Source organism: Vidua chalybeata, chromosome 6, assembly GCF_026979565.1.
Source record: "Vidua chalybeata isolate OUT-0048 chromosome 6, bVidCha1 merged haplotype, whole genome shotgun sequence".
NCBI classification, from domain to species: domain Eukaryota; kingdom Metazoa; phylum Chordata; class Aves; order Passeriformes; family Viduidae; genus Vidua; species Vidua chalybeata.
The window spans coordinates 49,317,500-49,331,841 of NC_071535.1; the positions used below are offsets into that span (position 1 = coordinate 49,317,500).

General features: G+C 45.4%; 2 protein-coding genes across 2 annotated transcripts; both read right to left on the reverse strand.

The window, feature by feature from the left end:
* Nucleotides 1-374: 374 nt before the first annotated feature.
* Nucleotides 375-3,707, reverse strand: MYOD1 (myogenic differentiation 1). The gene is made up of 3 exons (XM_053946319.1): nucleotides 3,153-3,707; nucleotides 1,596-1,674; nucleotides 375-1,029 (listed from the first exon to the last, which is right to left on the reverse strand). The coding sequence occupies exons 1-3, from the start codon at nucleotides 3,705-3,707 to the stop codon at nucleotides 779-781; spliced, it is 885 nt and encodes a 294-aa protein (XP_053802294.1). The 3' UTR covers nucleotides 375-778.
* A 4,172-nt stretch (nucleotides 3,708-7,879) lies between these two features.
* On the reverse strand, nucleotides 7,880-14,024 carry LOC128789957 (ferritin light chain-like). Its single transcript, XM_053946320.1, has 3 exons — nucleotides 13,850-14,024; nucleotides 10,882-11,028; nucleotides 7,880-9,645 (listed from the first exon to the last, which is right to left on the reverse strand). The coding sequence occupies exons 1-3, from the start codon at nucleotides 14,015-14,017 to the stop codon at nucleotides 9,142-9,144; spliced, it is 819 nt and encodes a 272-aa protein (XP_053802295.1). The 5' UTR covers nucleotides 14,018-14,024; the 3' UTR covers nucleotides 7,880-9,141.
* Nucleotides 14,025-14,342: the final 318 nt, after the last annotated feature.

Here is a 14,342-nt window from a genome sequence, read left to right on the forward strand (position 1 = left end):
AGACCCTTTAACAGCAGCATATTTATGCAAAGTAGTGCAACTGAAGCATGTTCTTGATTTCTTTGCTGAATCAGAGCCTGTATCTTCTTCCTGCCAAGGCAGAGATCTAATACCACTCCTGAATGCACTAGTAATTCTAGAAGCCCTAATGAAAGTCAAGATAACACCACAGATTTTATAAATAAGGGTCTTTATTTAGAATACTGCTGAAAACATGCTTGGCAAACACATCGTATAAATATATAAAGTTAAAGTTTGACACAACAAACCAAGCAATATTAAATATTTTTAAATTTTTCCCCTTTTTAAGTTTTTGTTTTGTTTTTAATTTCTTTCTTTTTTTTTCCTTTTTTTTTTTTTTTTTTTTTTTTTTGGAAAGCAACTCTTCTATTTACAATTATACAAAAGTTTTATAAAAAATGGTCCACAACCTTATTTTGGCCAGAACAGGAAGGATCTATTATGCCACTACTGCTGGAGATTTCTATTTTCCTCCACATTCAAGAGCCTGCTTCCTATTCCCCACAGCCCAGATTAAACACTGGGGATTTCATGGTATACAATTTTATCTCTAGATGTATTAAATAACTTTAGTTTAACAACCAATAAATAACTATGTGTACTTTGAAGTGATACAGGTTTGCAAAGTTAGATAGCTGAAGGAATTTTCAGTGATATTTTAGAATTGGAACAAGTCTTAAAAGTCTTTTCAACCTTAGAAGGCAGGTCTTGATTAAGGCCAAACGGAGCAAATTGGTGCAGTCCAGTGGAGGGGTCCTTATAGCACTTGGTAGATGGGGTTGCTGCTGCTGTTATCCTGGGGGAGTGGGGTGCAGTTGGTGGGGGAAGGAATTTGGGCTCCACCATCACTCAGACTCACTCCTTCTGGAGGGGAACAGGGACTCCCTTCAGCAACAGTTTCCACTGGAGGCAGTATAGGGCATGTGGAATTATCTGTGGAAATCCTCTCTACAATGCTTGAGAGGCAATCAAGACTGGAAACAACAGAACTCTTCCCACGCTTTGGATCTAAAAAACAGACAAAAAGGTGCTCAGATTATCCAATGGGTAATTAACATCAGTGGGCACTACACATTTGTGGGCATGTGAAGACTCAGAGAAAATGAGTAGTGCTGAAGGACACCAATTACCAGAAAACAGATTGTAATTTCAAAATGGAAGAGAGATCCAACCACGGCGTGCTGCTCTGGGGACGGGGAGGATCTAAGGCTTCACTGAGTCCATTGAAAGGGAAGAGCAGATTTGAAATCAGTCATAAATTACTCCAATTTGGATCAATTATAGAGTAAGAAGTCTTCATGTAGAAATGGTTAAATGCTGAAATTAGTTGCAGAGAATAACATACTTCTATCCAACTGTTAGATTTGCAAAATGGGAAACACAGCTATAACATATCCCCCTATTTCCAAATACACCTAGAGGAAATGCAGTGCCTCTACCAGCAACAATGGCTTGCTGGTTGGAAAGGCAGGTTCCTCTCTCAGCCCAACTGGACACGGAGCAGGCACAAGAAAGCTGCTGCACTGCCTGCCTCTGTCGCAGTGTTTCACACTGCCCTTAGGGCATGTACTCACCATTTGGGGACTCTGTGTAGTAGCTGCTGTCATAGCTGTTCCTTCTGCGAGAGCTGCAAGGAGGCCCGCTGTACTCCATCTGGGAAGGAGAGAAATCCAAGTGAGGTCAGACTCTTACCCGAATTCCAGGGACCATCTAATTTCATATTTCAGGCTCTGGCCTGCACCATCATTCCAGTCCTGTCTGGAATGCCATCAAGTTGTAGATTCCTTGAGTAAGGAAAAACATGGCTAGAAGGGGGTCCACCCCATAATATTTTAAGTGGCACAGCTGTTCCACAGGAAAGTTACCACCCTTGCGTCGGATGCTGCAGCTTTACAGATGAGATGAGGCTTTCCAGCATTCTGATCAGATACAGCCCTTCATGTATCTTTAGTTTACAACAGGGAGATCTTAGTGTCCTGAGACCTGTGTGAAAGGGGAATTATGTCTTTTTAATTTAGTTTTTCAAGATTTTTCTAAACATGAATTCCTCTTTAAAAGCCTCAGTCTACCCTGTTCCTTTGTATTTCCTTCAGTTTCTCTTCCCATTTCCATTTAATATAGAAAGTGCTCTACAACATTGACTAATGTTTTTTTTTCCCCAATACTTTAATCTACAATCAAATTCCTCTATTAAAAGAGGCTGTATCTTGAAGAGGAATAATTTGTGTAAATCTCTCCAATCTAAGTCTCTTATAATCGCAGATACTCAACTCAGTAACAACTATCCCCACCAGAGCACAAAAAGCAATCTCTGGTCTGAAAGGGCAGTTCATGGCCTATCCAGAGAGCTGTCTTGGACTCTGGTCACCACATCCCACCAGCCCAGAGTCACACCAGAGGCTGAACCTACAGCCCCAGCCAAAAGATGTGGGGTTGAGGCACCCTCTCTGGCACCCACCCTTCTTCTCCCATGCCCATAATGTACAAACAGGACTAAAAGCCTGGATTCTCCTTCCTATTGCTTGTAAATATCTATGGAGGGGATGAAGTAAGTAAGAAGAGAAATGGAGAATCTTTTTCTTAAGGGTCAAGAAAAACAATTCTTGTTGCTTAGACACTCCTCCTGTTGTCATGATGAATGGCAGAAAACAAAACCCAGAGTTTTACCAATTCCTGTGTAACTACCATGTCCTATGGGGCCCTTGCTCTCTGCTGTTCTTAGAGGATTCAAAGGTAATGATACAGCAGAAGATGGAAACAGAGATGCCTCAGGAGCTACGGGATCACAGGCAATGCCCCCAGGTGCCCATTCCAGGCAGCTTCCCAAAGTTCTCCCCCAGCAGCTTTGCCCTGGCTCCTCTAGGACATGGGGAACCTGCCTAACTTCTTATCCCAGGGAACAAAATGTGTATGAGATCCTTCTTCTTTCCCAAAGATCCTGCCATGTGGGGACCCCACCTCCCTTCACTGCGAGTGCTCAAGGCACGAGAAAGGACTTTGTCTTCTGCCTGGGGAGGTACAGAAGGCAGCTGCTATAGGAAGGGCAGGAAGAGGTGACTTGACCTGCTCAGGTTTGGACCAACAGCGTCCAGGGCACCTTGGTGGCAGGGAGTCCTCCCTGGGGCACTCACCATGCCATCGGAGCAGTTGGAGCGGGGGCTGGAGGCATCCGATTCCCCACTGTAGTGCTCCAGCACTGGGTAATAAGCGTCCTCCTGCTCCCGCAGCAGGGCCTGCAGGCTCTCGATGTAGCGGATGGCGTTGCGTAGGATCTCCACCTTGGGCAGGCGCTGGTTGGGGTTGGTAGAGGTGCAGCGCTTGAGGGTCTCGAAGGCCTCATTGACCTTGCTGAGCCGCCGGCGCTCCCTCATAGTGGCAGCCTTACGGCGGTCAGCGTTGGTGGTCTTCCTCTTGCACGCCTTGCAGGCCCACAGCAGGCAGCGGCCAGCCTGGTGGTGCCCGCTGGGCGCCCGGACGTGCTCCTCCTCATGCCCATGGTGGTGCCCGTGGTGGTGCGGGTGCTCCTCGGGCTTCAGCAGACCCCCAACGTGCACCAGCCGGGGATCCAGGTCCTCGAAGAAATGCATGTCTGACGTGTTGAAGCACGGGTCATCGTAGAAGTCATCGGTGGCTGTGAAGGAGCAGAGGGAGCCCTCTGTCATCTCCATGGGGCCAAGTAAGTCCATGGGAGCGGCAGAGGGGACAGCGAGAGGCTCAGAGCAGACGGGCCTTCGACTGGGCTGCTCTGCGGCCGGGCGGGTGCGCAAAGCCGGGACTGTCGCAGCCTCTCCCAGGTGAGGCCACCAGCGCTGGCTGCTGCCCCGACCCCCTCCGCAGCCGTGCCGGTCCGGGAGCGCCACTCGGGGCCGTATTTATGGCTGAGCCCCTCGGCGCGGCGGGTCGGGGGGCGGGGGCGGGTCGGGGGGCGCGGCCGGGCGGGTCGGGGGCCGGGGCGGCGGGGGGGGCGCGGTGTCCCTCAGGGGCAGCGGCAGCCCGGGCGCTCGGATGCGCGCAGGGCTACATTTCCCCCGGGTTTTTTTTTACCTTTCTCAGCAGCCCGCCCTGCCGCCGCGCCAGGGAGAGCAGCCGCCCCGATGCCCGAAGGTGTCGGGTGCCGCCGGCCGCTTGCTCGGGGGGACACACCGAACATACCGGTGACAGCTCCGCTGGTTCCTCACAGGGAAAAAGCCCCCAGCCCCTGGGCAGGTCTGTCTGCGGCTCCACGGCCACAAGGGTAATTACTGCGGGGGCGTTCGTGGGGGCGGGCGGCTCCAGGGGACACGCGGACAGCAGGGACCGTGCGGGACGGCGGGGAAGCGGGGACACCGCGGAGAGGCGGGAGGTGCTGTATAGAAGGGAATCGGGAACATCGCGGAGAGGCGGGAGGTGCTGGACAGAGGGGAAGCGGGGACATCGCGGAGAGGCGGGAGGTGCGGGGCAGAGGGGAAGAGGGGACACCGCGGAGCGGGAAGCGGCAAAACGGGCAGGTGGTGGCCACCCGGTGGCGCTGCGGGCCTGTCCCAGTGGGAAGCGCCGCCGTGCCCGCGGTGCGCCAGCCTTCCTTCCCTCGGGAACCCCTGCGAACTCCGGCATTCCGGGTTCCTCTTCCAGCTCTGTTCACCTTCACTCGGAAACCTTGGGAGAGATGGATCTCAGTCCGTACCGTGGCGTTGGACGGCTCGCGCGATAAGGATTTATTTCTAACAGCGGGATAGTTTGGAGCTTGGGGAAATGGGATGGGTTTTGGTAACGCCTCTCAACGGTGCCAGAGTTTTTACTCTGTTTTTTTGAGTATCATTTTAGATGAGAAATTAGGTTCCTCTCAGAGGAATTCAGTAATTCAACTATGTGATTTCACTGACTTAATCATTAAAATAGTAGTGCATATATTTTATGTCCCAAAAACGAAAAATAATTTCTGTTCTGCAGTTATAAATGTTGGCAAAATTTCAGCTCATTCAAAATCAGCAGCAAAGCTCTGTTTTCAGTGGGACAAGGGGCTGACTGACAGAATCGCAAAAGGTAAAAAACATCCGTCAATGATCAATTCCCAGTCCCTGTGCCTATGATTTCTCAGATGGCTGTCATGACGGTGGCTTCTTTTGTTATCGCATGATTTGTTTTTTGGCAAAAATTCCTAATCTGCATTTCTCATTTTCTACTTACCTAAATATCTTTGAATACAGACCAAGATAAGAACTGTAAGTTGCATTCTGTCAGTATCTCTAAAAGATAAAACTTTTATTTAAAGATAAAACTATATGTAGAAATTAATTTTTTCAGTGTACCCGATACTGAAAAGCAATATGTCCCAAGGAGGGAGATCACCTACTGGCCACCCCTACACATTTAGAAATGTATCTTCCAGCTGTTTCTGAGAGGCAGAGTAGCAATTTTGTTGAGACACCTCAATGTTATTGCAAATGTTCTTTGATCCAGAAGGAATAAAGATAATTGGTTTTAAATCTTTATTGAACAGCTAACAAAGTAGAAATAATTTGTATTCAAAGTAGTGCAAGGTATACAATAATGTAGAATAAATTTAAATGAGAAAGAGTTTTATGCTGTAACAACTGAACATGTAAAATGGGATATCAAGGCTTTGTGCTGGCAGTGTGACCCACTCAAGACACTTAAACTCTCTCCAGACCATTGGCTTAATTTTTTTCAAAACGTAATTTTACCTAATATTTAGTCATTATTATAGCCTATTCTGCCTCTGTGTGTTTGTAGCTTATATGTGACTCCAGGAAAAGACACTCAGGGACTTGAGTGAGTAGGGATTACCTTGGGCAAAGTGGTAACAAACAGTGGGGCTTGGACAAGCACTACAGGGAGTTTGCCAACAATTGCCCATGAATGTGGGCTCAAGTGCATGAATTCCTCCAAGTGAAAAGGTCAGGAGAAGGCTGTGACCAAGTAAATTCCACACAGTAGTCTTTCAGTGAAAGTGCCCTTGAGGACACCTTCCTTTGGGTTTGGACATGCTTGTCTCCAGACATCCCATCCAATCCTAACAATTCTGATTTTGTGATTCCCTGCTGGTGCCACCACTAACATCCACTTTCCAGTGTAATTCCCCAAGACAGGTTTGTCCAGAAAGATGTTGCCATGTACAGTGAGGCCTGAAAAAAAAATTCTTGCAAAGAACAAACCCTGAGATGCTCTTCTCAGTTTTGTGTGGCCACAGTGGAGAGGATGAAGGACAGAACAATCTTCACTTGGAGACTTTCAAGGGCACTCCTAACTGTAAGAGCAGGCCACCATAGGTAGTGCTTATGGCAAGCATTTACAAGGATTCCATTTTTAAACATCTCTGAAAGCCTCTGGGGCTGTAACTCAGAATTTCAGTAAAGATTAGGTCTCTCCTGATCTTCCGGTTTGGATGCTATGTTTAGGGTACTGGTGCTGCACTAGCTATTCAGTTTTCCCAGGTTGTGTGTTTGGATTGTTTGGGCACTGCTTTGGTAGTACAGATACAGAGAGTGTGGCTCAAAAAGCATTCAGCAGAGAAAGAGAATTTGCGAAGTTTCTATAAGAGCTGTTGCCCTTAACCTATTCTACATTCAACCTTGATAGATTATTTTTCAGGATGTGATTGAAAAGGAAGCTGGGAAGGCAGAAGCAGATTGTACTTGCTACACTTAGAAACATGGATAGATTAATCCTGTACACAACTGACAGGTATTGTTAAATCTGAGACCATATTCACAAATGTGTATGCCCTCTCAGCAGAAGTAGCATGTGGACATGAAGAGCTTATTATCTACAGTAACTGATTGATTTCTCTTTTCTTTTTCAGAAGATAGAGGCTGATTTTGAGTTTATCTGGAATTAACAGAATTGTCTTTAGAGGCAGAGGGCCCAGAATATGTTCTGGTAAAGGAAAAGGGAGAGAAAAAGACTTATATCCTTAGAGTGTGTGGATACATTTGGTTAGAAGATGAACATGAGAAGTCTGAGATACAGACATGCACTACTTCATAGAAAAAAAAGAGGCAAGTAAGTGTAGCTCTGAAAAATTTAGAAGTCAGGTTCTTTGTTATGTTGGACTTTGTTAAATGCTGTAAACCATGGGGGAAGCTGTAACTATGTTTCAGGTGATCAGCTTTTAAAAGGTGAAGGTTGTTGTACAAGTAGGTCAAACATTACTAGTAGTACATGAAGTAGTTTTACACAGCACTAGTTTAGAATTCAGTTAATAGCTTTGCTCTGTTCACACGTAGTGGGCTGTATTTTAATACTGAGAGAGACAGATTCCATTGCTCTTATTCATGTTGAGTTGAAGTCAGTGGAACTAATTGTTGAATAAGGTATGCTCAGCGTGAGGATGGGTGATGGAATCTAGCCCAGATGGAAATATCTTTTAGAGTCCTGCTGTATTAAGAGCAGCAATTTCAACACAGGCAAATCTAGCATGATTCTAAAAGTGCTTTGAGCCGTACCTGTGGCACTTGGCAGTATTTTTATGGATGAATACAGAAGTTGTTTTAAAGTGTTTGTGTTCCCCATCCCCACCCCAAAGCTGGACCACATTCACAGAAAAGATTGGGAAAACATCTGCATTGTAATTTTCTGACCCGTGTTACAACACCAACAGAAGGTGGGCTTTGCAGAAATTGCTACTTAATTGCTACTCTAGCTCTATCAGAGTTTGCTAAAAATGTTTCATTATGCAGTGCTTTTAGAGTAATGCAGTTTTCTGGCATTTATTTTCACTCTGTCATACTCTTCCATCATGCACAACTTTCTCATATGCAGAAAAATACCGGCACGGTTTTGTACACATATGCAAAATCTCTTGGAGAAGATTACCAGCATGCCTGGGTGGTGAACTGAGGAATACACTGGAGACGCAGACATGGAACTGAATTTATTTTTAAGCAAAACAGGAGTATCAGCTAAAGTATTACACAAAAGTGTGAGGCAATCTTCCAATGAATCAAACCCCAACTGCAGAAAAGATGTATATAATGACAAAAAATCCCTAACTGCAGGCAGCTGATCTGGCCAGTTGCTCTTCTTAGGTGACCTTGGGAGCCAGGGTTCAGAATGAGGCACTCTGGTAGGGGACTAATGAGAGGAATTTGGACACTTCTGCACTTGAACCAAGCTGGCTAACACTGCCCTAATTGAAAGGCAAAACTAATAAGTAGCAATTCTGACTGATGCAATTCTAGTTAAGTGTACTCTTTTTTCACTAGGATCTCATGCTCCTCCTTGGGACCAAATAGGGAATATAAGAAGTAGCAGGAGTGCCACAGTAATACCTTTAGTGAGCTAGCTGAGATAGGGCTCTGTATCATAATTAAAGCAATCATCCTATGTTAAGTCTGGACAAAGTCCTAGAGTTACTCTCTTCGGTGACACTTGCAAAATATGCCCTAGAACCTCTAAAGTTCTCATCTAATGAGAACTCCTAATTTCTCTCTCATCTGCTTTCTCGGGATGAGAAAAGCCAATTAGGCAATAACTATAGAGAAATCAGCACATTTTCTTATTCCCCCTGTTGAGGAAATGTTTGCATCCTTCATCCTGAAGTATACCACTAGAAATAGCTGACCAGTAATTCATTAGACTACTTACTTAAATTGCTACTATGATAGAAATAAGACAAAAAACCCATTGTTTTTGAACAAGTATTTTTAAAAAGTTCATTATTTTACTATATTTGTTAGTAATTAAAAATACTGAATAGTAAAATAAAATATTCAGTAATATAAAACTAGTATTTGGATCTTCTGCCATGTAAAAGTTTCCTTGCACTGAAGGTGCAGTGATTTATTTTTTATTTGTTTTAATAAAATTTATATATATTCTTAAAATAATTTGCACTAACTGATCCTATTAATCATTTAAGAGAGAGAAGAAGCTTAAGAACTTTTGGCTTCCAGGAAGAATTGCATAGATAAATGTGACAATCTAGCTGGCAACCTTGCTATCATTTAAAGCTAATAGTGGTATGGGCTAGATTTTGAGCTGTGATTCAGCAAAGGATGAGGGGATGGGGTTTAAGCAGGAGGAGGGATAGAGCATCATGTCTCCTGAGTTTTGGTCCTAGCTCCACCCTTGGGTCAGGTTTGCCTGAGGAGCTGCCCTGTAGCTGCAGCAGACTGAGCATTAAAGGCCCTCCCTGCCCTGCTTCACCTTTGCTCTTGTGCCATTGTTACACTGTGGCAGCATCGTGGTGCAGTGTATGGTTGCATATATTGGCCCTATGCCATTTCTGTGCTGGGAGCATTCTCTCTGGGGTCGCTTCAGACCTTCTGCAGCTCCTGTGCACTCCTGGAGAGGTGGGCAGGGGCTGCAGTGACCACTAGACTCTGGCTCTATGCTGGTCCTGAACTCTTTCTGTAGCCGGTCCATAAAGTAATCCCCAAGACTATTTCTGCCATCTTGGGAACAGTCAAGCCTGCGAGCATTGGTCAGCAGATCTCCCATCAGCTTGATCTTCTGGATTTTGGGCCCAATAAATTGTTTCTTGATAGTGTTTGCACTGTGTGGATCTGCATTTTCAACACTCAGGGTGTAAAGCTCTTCAAAATATCGTAGCATAGTTTTCCATTGTACCATTGCTAGTTCCAGGGCTTTCATCAGACCGACTGCATAATCACAGTTTGGTTTCTGAAAACAAAGACAGAATCGTATTTACTCAAAAGAACAGCTCATGTATCTGTATTCATTAATGGATTCCTGCAACTTAACCTAGTGCTCTAAAAAAAGTTGTACTACGATTTTGCAACAACCACTTCCAGTTTGGAGCATCTATTGTTTTTTTCAGGCTATAAACACAAGTGGCAGAATCCAAGCATTTCTTCAAAGAACAGATTTACATAGCAGCAGCTATGCCTGAAGAGGGTTCTTACACCAGGAAACCAAATCATAGAATGGTTGGGGTTGGAAGGGACCTTAAAATCATCTTGTCCCCACCCTCTGCCATATTCCACTAGACCAGGCTGTTCAAAGGCCCATTGAACCTGGCCCTGAACACTCCCAGTAATGGGGGATCCTCTACTACTCTGAGCATTTTTTTCTACTGTCTCACCACCCTCACAGTAAAGAGAGACTTCCTGATATCTAGCCTAAATCTACCCTCTTTCAGTTAAAAATTGTTATCCCTCATCTTAACACTGCATTCCCTGACAAAGAGTCCCTTTCTCTATTTCCTGTATGTTCCCTTTAAGTACTGGAAGTCCTAAGCTCTTCCTTGATGCAAACTGAGTATTAAGAAAGGTTTTTGCAATAGCTTTTTTACTTTCTACAGCTTAACTGCTCTGATGGACCAGAGAAGAGCATTCTGTATTAACTAATTTGGTAGAGGAGAATCAGCCTCTTGGTCTTAAATGAGGTGGGTTATTTTTTTCCTGAAAACTTTTGCGTTATTCCTTTGTACCTGTGCAAGCCCAGGTTAGATCTTGGTTCAAATTCTGTCATGAGCTGTACTTTAGGAAATCAACTACTGCCCCAAGATGGATGGTTTTTCCTTTTCTTAGGTGCTAGTCATGTCTAAGTTTCCACTTAGGTTCAGTGTGAAGGAGACAAGTGAACTGTTTCAGCACAATTTAATGAGTCATAATCCATTGCAGCATACTGGAAATAGCAGTATCCAGCTGAGTGAAAGAAAAGGGGAAAACTGTCCATATTCTTTTGGGCTGGAAAACAACCCCATAGAGTCAGGACTGTATGTCTGACAGTTTCTAGGCATCACAATCAAGAACAAAACTGTGTACACAAGAATGCCAGATAAATTATATCTGGAAATCTAATAGTGGGTGAATGCAGAGATCTGAAGTACCAACAATATAATTCAGTAAGTTAAACAGATCACAGCTGCTTGAAAATTTGTTGACTACTACCCACCTGGATGGTTTTAGAGCAGTAATGGCCTCCTCTTTCCTGCTGATACTTCATTAACGCCTCTGCAGCTTTTCTCTCTTCCAGAGCTTGATGCAGGAAAAACTTCGAAATATTTGTTAGAGCCACATGTGACTGATCAAAATATTCACCCTAAGCACACAAAACAAGAGTGTTAAGATTTGCCAGATATGGGACTCACCTGCAGCAGAATGTGGCTTTAACAGAACTTGCGAGACCCTTCCAATGGAAGGTGTTTTGTTCACGAAGCACGATCACTTTGGAGACCTTGATCCAATTTCTACAATAAATGAAGTGAGTAGTTGGAGTATAAAATGAAAAATCTATACTTCTACTAGAACTCGTTCTATCTTTTAATAGGTCAGGCAACTGTAGTACTGATGTTACTCTTGCAATAGCAGTTAAGAGTTCTTCAGAATATTTTATTTATGAGTGGTTAGCATGTGTGTGTTTTGTAATTGTGTTTTGTGGAGGGTTTTTGTTTTGTTTTTTAAACATATTCCCAGAACAGGGAACATAAAATTTATCCCTGCAGGCCTACATTCCAATCAAAAGTTAGCATTCAAAGTTATGAGAAAGATGAGACAAATACCAGAAAGAGAACAAGCACAACTTTGCACCTGTTTATCAGCTTTATTATGGACATGGTATTCCAAAATAATGGATACTGCTACTGAACTATACACCTTCAATATTAGATGTAACTCATGCCTGGGAAGGCATCTCAGGAAGAACATAAATCTGTTGGAGCGAGTCCAGAGGAGGAACACAAAGTTATCAGAGAGATGGAGCACCTCTCCTGTGAGGAAAGGCTGAGAGGATTGGGTTTGTTCAACATGGAAAAGAGAAGGCTCTGGTGACCTAATTGTGTCCTTCCAGTGCCTGATAAGAAAGATGGAGAGGGACTTTTTACAAGAGCATGCAGTGACAGGACAAGGGGGAAAGGCTTAAAACTGAAAGAGCAGGTTTGCATTAGGTATTTGGAAAAAACTCTTCACTGTGAGGATGGTGAGACACCAGAACAGGTTGCCCAGAGAAGCTGTGGATGCCCCATCTGAAAGTGTTCAAAGCCAGGCTGGCTCTGAGCAGCCTGGTCTTGGGAAAGGCGTCCCTGCTCATGGCAGGGGGTTTGGAACCCGATGATCTTTGAGGTCCTTTACAAACCAGGTCATTCTATAACTTCAGAAGTATTACAACCCTAAATCCTCTGCTGGCCTTGTTCTGTTCTGTATGGGAAAGTAACAACTTAAACCACTGCCATATTTAACCATGTTAACAGATCTAATAGCTCTTATATTTAGAATATTTTATCCATGGTATGGCTGTCTCATAAAGAGAAGTATTACAGGCAGGTAGCAAAGGAGAGCCATCAGGTTACACAGGTTGGAACACTGCACAGCTCTGATGGTGAGGAGAATGAGAGGCAGCAGATGGGACTATGCCAAGAACCAAACTGAGGGAGCCACAGCATCCTGAGCTCCTGGTGCCCTGACCATGAGTGTACAACACAGCACAGCTGGTGACCCTTGGACATGTGTGTGCAACACAGCACAGCTTCTGTCCCTTGGACATACTCTGCACATAACTGCACATCGAGCTGTTGGCTTGTAGCCTGCCTAGGAGGGGCAAGCAACAAATATGTGCATTTCCTAAGTTCTTCTGCTTCTGATTGTCTTCTCTGCTTTCCTCTACTACCCTGCTTAAATAGGAAATACTTTCATTTCACCTATGTTCAGAAAGAAAACAATGACATGTTAAACACACAAGTGTATGTTTTTTTCATATTTTTAGGGCCTTCTTGGGACAACCTAAACCTGTGACACACATAGACGCACGCAACCATAAACCATCGAAGAGAAAGCACATACTGAAACCTTTTATTAAGAACATTCATTGCTTTATTTGCAGAATCCTTTTCCTCAAGTCACTCATTCCTGTTTCTGTTGACAGCACAGCCAAGATTGAGTGTTTTATAAGCAGTTCCTTAGTGCACGTGTGCAGCACAACTTCAGGTGGAATTCAAGTTAACACATCTGCTTAACTGTTAAGGTAAATCTTTTATGTCAATCATTCACTATTTAGGATGTTCACATTTCTAGGTTTGATTTATCCACAGTCAATTTCTAACTGAGTTTTCTCCATCCTATCCAGCTGCCAATCACTACAACTTTTTTCTTCCACAGGCTTAACATGTTTTACTGCATACTTAAATTTTCATTTAACTTATACTTGATACCAAACTCAATTGAAAGATCTTGGGAATATACTGAATATATTTTGTGTTGCTTCCCTGTGGATGCTTGCCATCAGAAGGTATGGCATTGATAATTTTGATTTTTTAATTTTAATGTCTCTGTTAAGTTATATGTTTGCTTAACACTTGATAATGTAGCCAGATGCAATTCTGGCATGAATTTGACATGGTATCAATGATACCTTTTATGATTTCATGTCCAAAGTTCATGCCTGTGGAGCAAGAAACCCTAAGCCATCCGCAACGTTCACAGACTACAGTTAACACACGCAGCTATTCAACAAAGTTTGGGGGAAACCCACTCAAGCGTTATACTCCAAAGCTGTTAGCATCTCCTCTTCCTGACCCTTTTCTCCAGGCAAAAGGCCCTCTGTGAATTACCCAAAATACACGAGCGCTCGTATCATAGCCATCTCGTTACGGACTTTCCTCGTTGTTTTCGTGGCCGTGTGGGCGCAGCGGCCGCGGCGCGGCTTTAGCAGGAGCGCTGCCGCCGGCGGGTCGGGGAGCCCGGAGAGCCTCCGAACCCCCTGGGTCAGGACACAGGCAGCGCTGTGCCGTCCCAGCCCGACTCTAAACCCTCCTCAACCGGGCTCCGGCACCTCCTCTCTCCTCCGCCGGTGGCTGCCGGCGCAGGGCGATGGAGGCACACGCAGCCCGCCATGCCCTCCCGTGGCCGTGCGCAGCCCGCCGCCTTACCAGCGCCTGCAGGCAGTAGTGCAGCTCCAGCTGTGCGCCGGTGACGCCGCAGAGCGCCTCCTCCACGGAGGGCGGGAAGCCGTGGCGGACGCGGCTGCCGGGCAGCGGGCGGTGCGCGGGGCAGGCGGGCAGCATCACCCGGGGCCGCTTGGAGCGCGGCTCGGCCATGACCGGCGCCGCCATGGGGCCGCCGCGCCGCCGCCGCGCCGCCTGATATAGCCGGGCACCTGGGACACACCTTGCGCGCTGCCGCCCGCCCTCCGAGGGAGGAGGAGTAGGATGATGTGGGTGTGCGGATGCGGGGGGGCCGGCGGGGACCGCCATGGCGCATGGGGCCCCGGGCAGGCGCGACGGGAGCGCGAACAGCTCCGAACATCCCGAGGAACCCGCGGGTGCTGGCAAACAGTGTGAATAGTGAATAACTGACATAAAAGATTTACCTTAACATTTAAGTAGATATGTTAACTTGGCCTCTACTTGTAGTTGTGCCGCA

Bases quoted from the DNA above. Each gene is read 5' to 3' on its own strand.
- LOC128789957 (XM_053946320.1), bottom strand. From the start codon at position 14,017: ATGGCCGAGCCGCGCTCCAAGCGGCCCCGGGTGATGCTGCCCGCCTGC. The intron at 11,029-13,849 runs GTAAGGCGGCGG...TTGTGTGCTTAG, and splicing joins ACTACTGCCTGCAGGCGCTG to GGTGAATATTTTGATCAGTC. The intron at 9,646-10,881 runs GTGGGTAGTAGT...CTTTGTTTTCAG, and splicing joins ACTGCTCTAAAACCATCCAG to AAACCAAACTGTGATTATGC.
- MYOD1 (XM_053946319.1), bottom strand. From the start codon at position 3,707: ATGGACTTACTTGGCCCCATGGAGATGACAGAGGGCTCCCTCTGCTCC. The intron at 1,675-3,152 runs GTGAGTGCCCCA...TCTCCTTCCCAG, and splicing joins CCAACTGCTCCGATGGCATG to ATGGAGTACAGCGGGCCTCC. The intron at 1,030-1,595 runs GTGAGTACATGC...TCTGTTTTTTAG, and splicing joins CTACACAGAGTCCCCAAATG to ATCCAAAGCGTGGGAAGAGT.